The following is a 3,942-nucleotide window of genomic DNA, read 5'->3' on the forward strand; positions in this document are numbered from 1 at the left end:
CCCCCCCCCCCCCCCCCCCCCCCGCCTGCGGTGTGAGGCGCCTGCCCGCACCATTCTCCGACATGCACTCACAATCACACCTGATAGACGAGCTCTTGTACTCAACTAAAGCAACGAGCCAATTTTGTACAATGTAAGGAGTAGAAAGTACCGATATTCATGTTAAAATGTAAGGCGTAAAAGTAAAACGTCTCCACAAAAATAAATAGTGAAGTAAAGTGAAAAAATCTAAAAAATCTACTTATTTGTAGTATTTGTACTTCGTTACTTCCCATATCTGCTCTCAGGAGATTTCCTTTTTCCTTGCTCTCCTCCGGGGAGGTCAGAAGTCAAGATGAGGTACAGAGCAGCACCCCACACTGGATTCAAGGCCTTTCTAAAGGACATTTCAGGTCAGGAGAGAATGTCAGTGTTTGCTGATTTTACAGAATCCATCCAAAATGTTGTCATTGGATGTAAATCGTGACATGCACAATCCTCCAATATGCACATCAATCCTAATGTCAGCAATTTTGGCAAATTAGAGCGTGATATAGTGATTGCTGGAGGGTCCACCACTATTGAGAGTCTAACGTAGGATCTGTGTTCTACCTAGAAAGCTATGTAGTCAGTACGATAATAAAGACTCTTGTAAAATCCCGGGCTCCGCCAACCCCTGTGGTCAGTCGATTAAAACCCCATGTTTCCTACTGAGCGGAAAATGTTCCTATCAAGTTCTAGTTGGATTGAACATAATTTCCAAAGGTGCAGAAATGTGCTCTATATCTTCCCAGACAGCTACCCCTAGACTCCCTAGACAGCAAATACTGAAGACTCGATATTTGTACATGCCCTAGTTCAGCATCACAAAATGTTATTAAATAATATGCATGGGAATATTTCACATGGGTTGTGATTGCAAGTGTATACTGCAGTTGAGAGATTTAAAGTTGGTGTACAGTGAATGAAGTAGCACTGCTAGGCTACTGCCCTGTGCCTACGCCTTATTTACAGTGTGTGTGTGTGTGTGTCTGTGTGTGTGTGTGTGTGTTAAAGCTTCTGATGTAAGCAGCACAGTAAGGTAACAACAGTTCCCTTCTGCTTTCCCTCTCTTTTAATCACTTGCTCCAAAACTGAAAGAATAAAAATTCCCTTCAATTCTGTATTGTCTACGGAGGTAACCATTTCTTCTCTCTTGGCACTCCTCTGCTTTCTTTCTCTTCAGTGCCTCTCACAAAATAAAATTGTGTGGTATCTCCTCATTGTGACCCTTCATTTGGCAGACAAGTGGGCAGGAAAGTACGCTTGTGTCTATATCTCCCCTGCTATTTGGTTCTATTTTCTAATGCCAGTCTTTCTCTTCAGAAACCTCTACCCTACAGATATTAAAGCTTTTTATTGATCCCCCATGAACCCCTCCTGACTTCAGCCTGATCCTTCAAGCCAAGCTTTTCATGAAACACTGCACATTTAGTGTCCTACATGTACCAAGGTCACTGAAATTCGGCAGATTTAAAGGGAGCTAGGACTGAGGAGGGTCGTTTTTGTCGAGGATGTGCAGGGAGATTTTTTTTCCAACAATAAGGGTGCTGTGTGGCGTTTTTCTCGTTTCCATTTCCATTCAGTGTTACTCAACAAAACAGATTTTATGTATCGTTGAGATCTAACGTGATAACAATTTTTAAACTGTGCATTGTTTAAACTCATATTTTTTTTAATATAGTTGTTGTTTGTAGAACCTGCAATATTCAACTCGGAGTAAAACACAGGGAGCATCTTTGTTATAATATATACTCCTCTTCCCATTTGCAGCGTTGTTATTTATGTGACTGTTCTGCGTATCTGGCAGTGAGAGCAAAGGGATGGAATAGATGGTAATGAAGGCAAAACTACTTGATACAAATAAGTATCATTTACAACTTGTGCGACCGTCAGCCTGCTCGTTATGCTAGCTCTAGCTTATGCCCATGCTTGCAACAGTGTTCCTGTCCCCTATGGGTTCTGGTCTGACCCTCTGCTTTCAGCTCCCAGATACCACCTTGTGCATCAAGACTTTAGTTTGAAGCAGAGGGATGGTCATCAGGGCATTTTAATGCTGATTGATTTTTATAATCCAGCATTGACCTTTAGATATGTACAGTGGTGAACATTTTGTTGATACATTTTAGATTAGTTGATTTATTGTAAAGCCACTATGTGTGTAATTGTTATGTAGTATGGATTGTTCTGATTGTAATTTGATGCTGGTTTTTTTTGTAAAGAAAATTGACAATCCTGGTGAAAACTGGTTACAACGGTTCAGTGTTGCTTTCAGTCCACACATCAGTGTCCTATCCCGGGTTTAGAAAGTAGTAGGGAAAGTAGTGGCGACGTGCTTTGCTGTCCGTCAGTTTATTTAGTCATACTAAAACGTCTACTCTCACAATCCGCACTATTAAAAGGAATGAATCATAAGGAGAAAAAAACATTTTTCCAGAAACAAAATTGTTCATATCTGCCTATGTTTTGGAGACTTTGACTGGTTGCTTTGAGAGTTACTTTCCCTTGGCACAACTGGCCGTCTGCTGCACTGACCTCATAGAATCGTCCCACTGGAGACATGTTTTTTTTTTTTCACATCAGAAATGCATTTTATCGACCTAGCTTACGTCATTAAAGTATCAGGACAGCTTGCTGGTTAGACTCCATACGTGTTTAGTGTGTGCATCTCTTCTAAACCCATCTCACATGAGTATTCATATGGAGCAGAGCTATTATCCCCCTACAGTCCTCCGAGGCCCTGCGTCTGGTCTCTGGCCCTGGGCATTTTAGCAGCTCGCTTTATGCTGGGCTCAAGTTACACGCTGCCTGTTCTCCGAAGTGCTTATCAGTATCCCTTTCACAGCCGTATCGTTAAACAGTTCAGTTAGCTCAGTGTGTTTGAGGGAGCTTTACTCAGACTCAGTGTGAGAGCCATGGAGAACTCATTGATAACTGGAAACAGAGTGTCTTCCTACCACAGAAAAGTCCACACTTGGGGGTGTTATCATTAGGGTGGGGGTGTGGGGGTGGGGGGGGTTTGTACTGTATGTCTTGTGATGTCTTTTGAGACGATTTTTTACATTGATTTTATTCCCCTAGAATCAATATTTTTTATATTGTATTTGTACCAATGATTCACCTCAGTATTTAATGTGTATACAATGCCGCCGATGGCGACGACATCATATCTGCATAAAATATATGAATTTTCAGTTCGTAGTCATGTCAGTTCAGACTGACTGACTACCATGTGGAAGTTTTTTTTTTAAACAATTATTTTATTATATATTATTAATATATTATTTTTAGAAATGTCTCATGATATATTTTCTCTAGAAGTGTACTATTCAATTCTTGTTTTTGTTAAAGAAGGAAAATAAAATTTCAAAAGAATTGGATCGCAATACTTGTAGAATCACAGCAAATGAAAATGGCAATACACATTGTGTCGGCCACAATGTATCGTGAAAGAATCAGATCTTGACAAGTGCATTTTGTCCAAGCCCTAGTTACCATCAACGCACTGCCCCAGGGCACCCTGCACTTTTTTTCGTTTTGAAAATTGGACTCTCAGTATCACTTTCTGCTCCATCTTTAGACAAACCTCCTCTCACTCAAACGCACCCGCAAGCACTCTTCACGCTTTTACACTCATCAGAAGATATTCACGTTGGCCTAGCCCTAGACACACTCTTACATATGCAGACACACACGCTTATTCAGCTAATGTCTTGGGTGTGTGAGCCTCTGGTTAATAACTGTTTATTCTCCTCCGCAGATGCAGGCTCAGGATCAGGAGACGACGGTAAGATTACTCCCCTCCTCCTTCGCTCTATCTCCACATGCGCTGCTTTTTAATGTGTTCTCTGGGCTTATAGTCTTCTGCCACTGATAGCAGCATAAAATGCTGATTATGGAAAGACATGTGAACTGTAAGCCCGG

The 3,942-nt window shown here is 41.2% G+C and overlaps 1 protein-coding gene across 3 annotated transcripts in view; it reads left to right on the forward strand.

Moving 5' to 3' along the window:
- tmeff2a (transmembrane protein with EGF-like and two follistatin-like domains 2a) overlaps window positions 1–3,942 on the forward strand; it is a 117,504-nt gene that overhangs the window by 56,916 nt on the left and 56,646 nt on the right. For all 3 annotated transcript variants that reach the window (XM_034884866.1, XM_034884867.1, XM_034884865.1), the window contains exon 4: window positions 3,779–3,805. In XM_034884866.1, the coding sequence (XP_034740757.1) occupies window positions 3,779–3,805 (27 nt within the window). The remainder of the gene's footprint in view (window positions 1–3,778; window positions 3,806–3,942) is intronic.

This window comes from Etheostoma cragini, chromosome 11, assembly GCF_013103735.1.
Source record: "Etheostoma cragini isolate CJK2018 chromosome 11, CSU_Ecrag_1.0, whole genome shotgun sequence".
Classification (NCBI taxonomy): Eukaryota; Metazoa; Chordata; class Actinopteri; order Perciformes; family Percidae; genus Etheostoma; species Etheostoma cragini.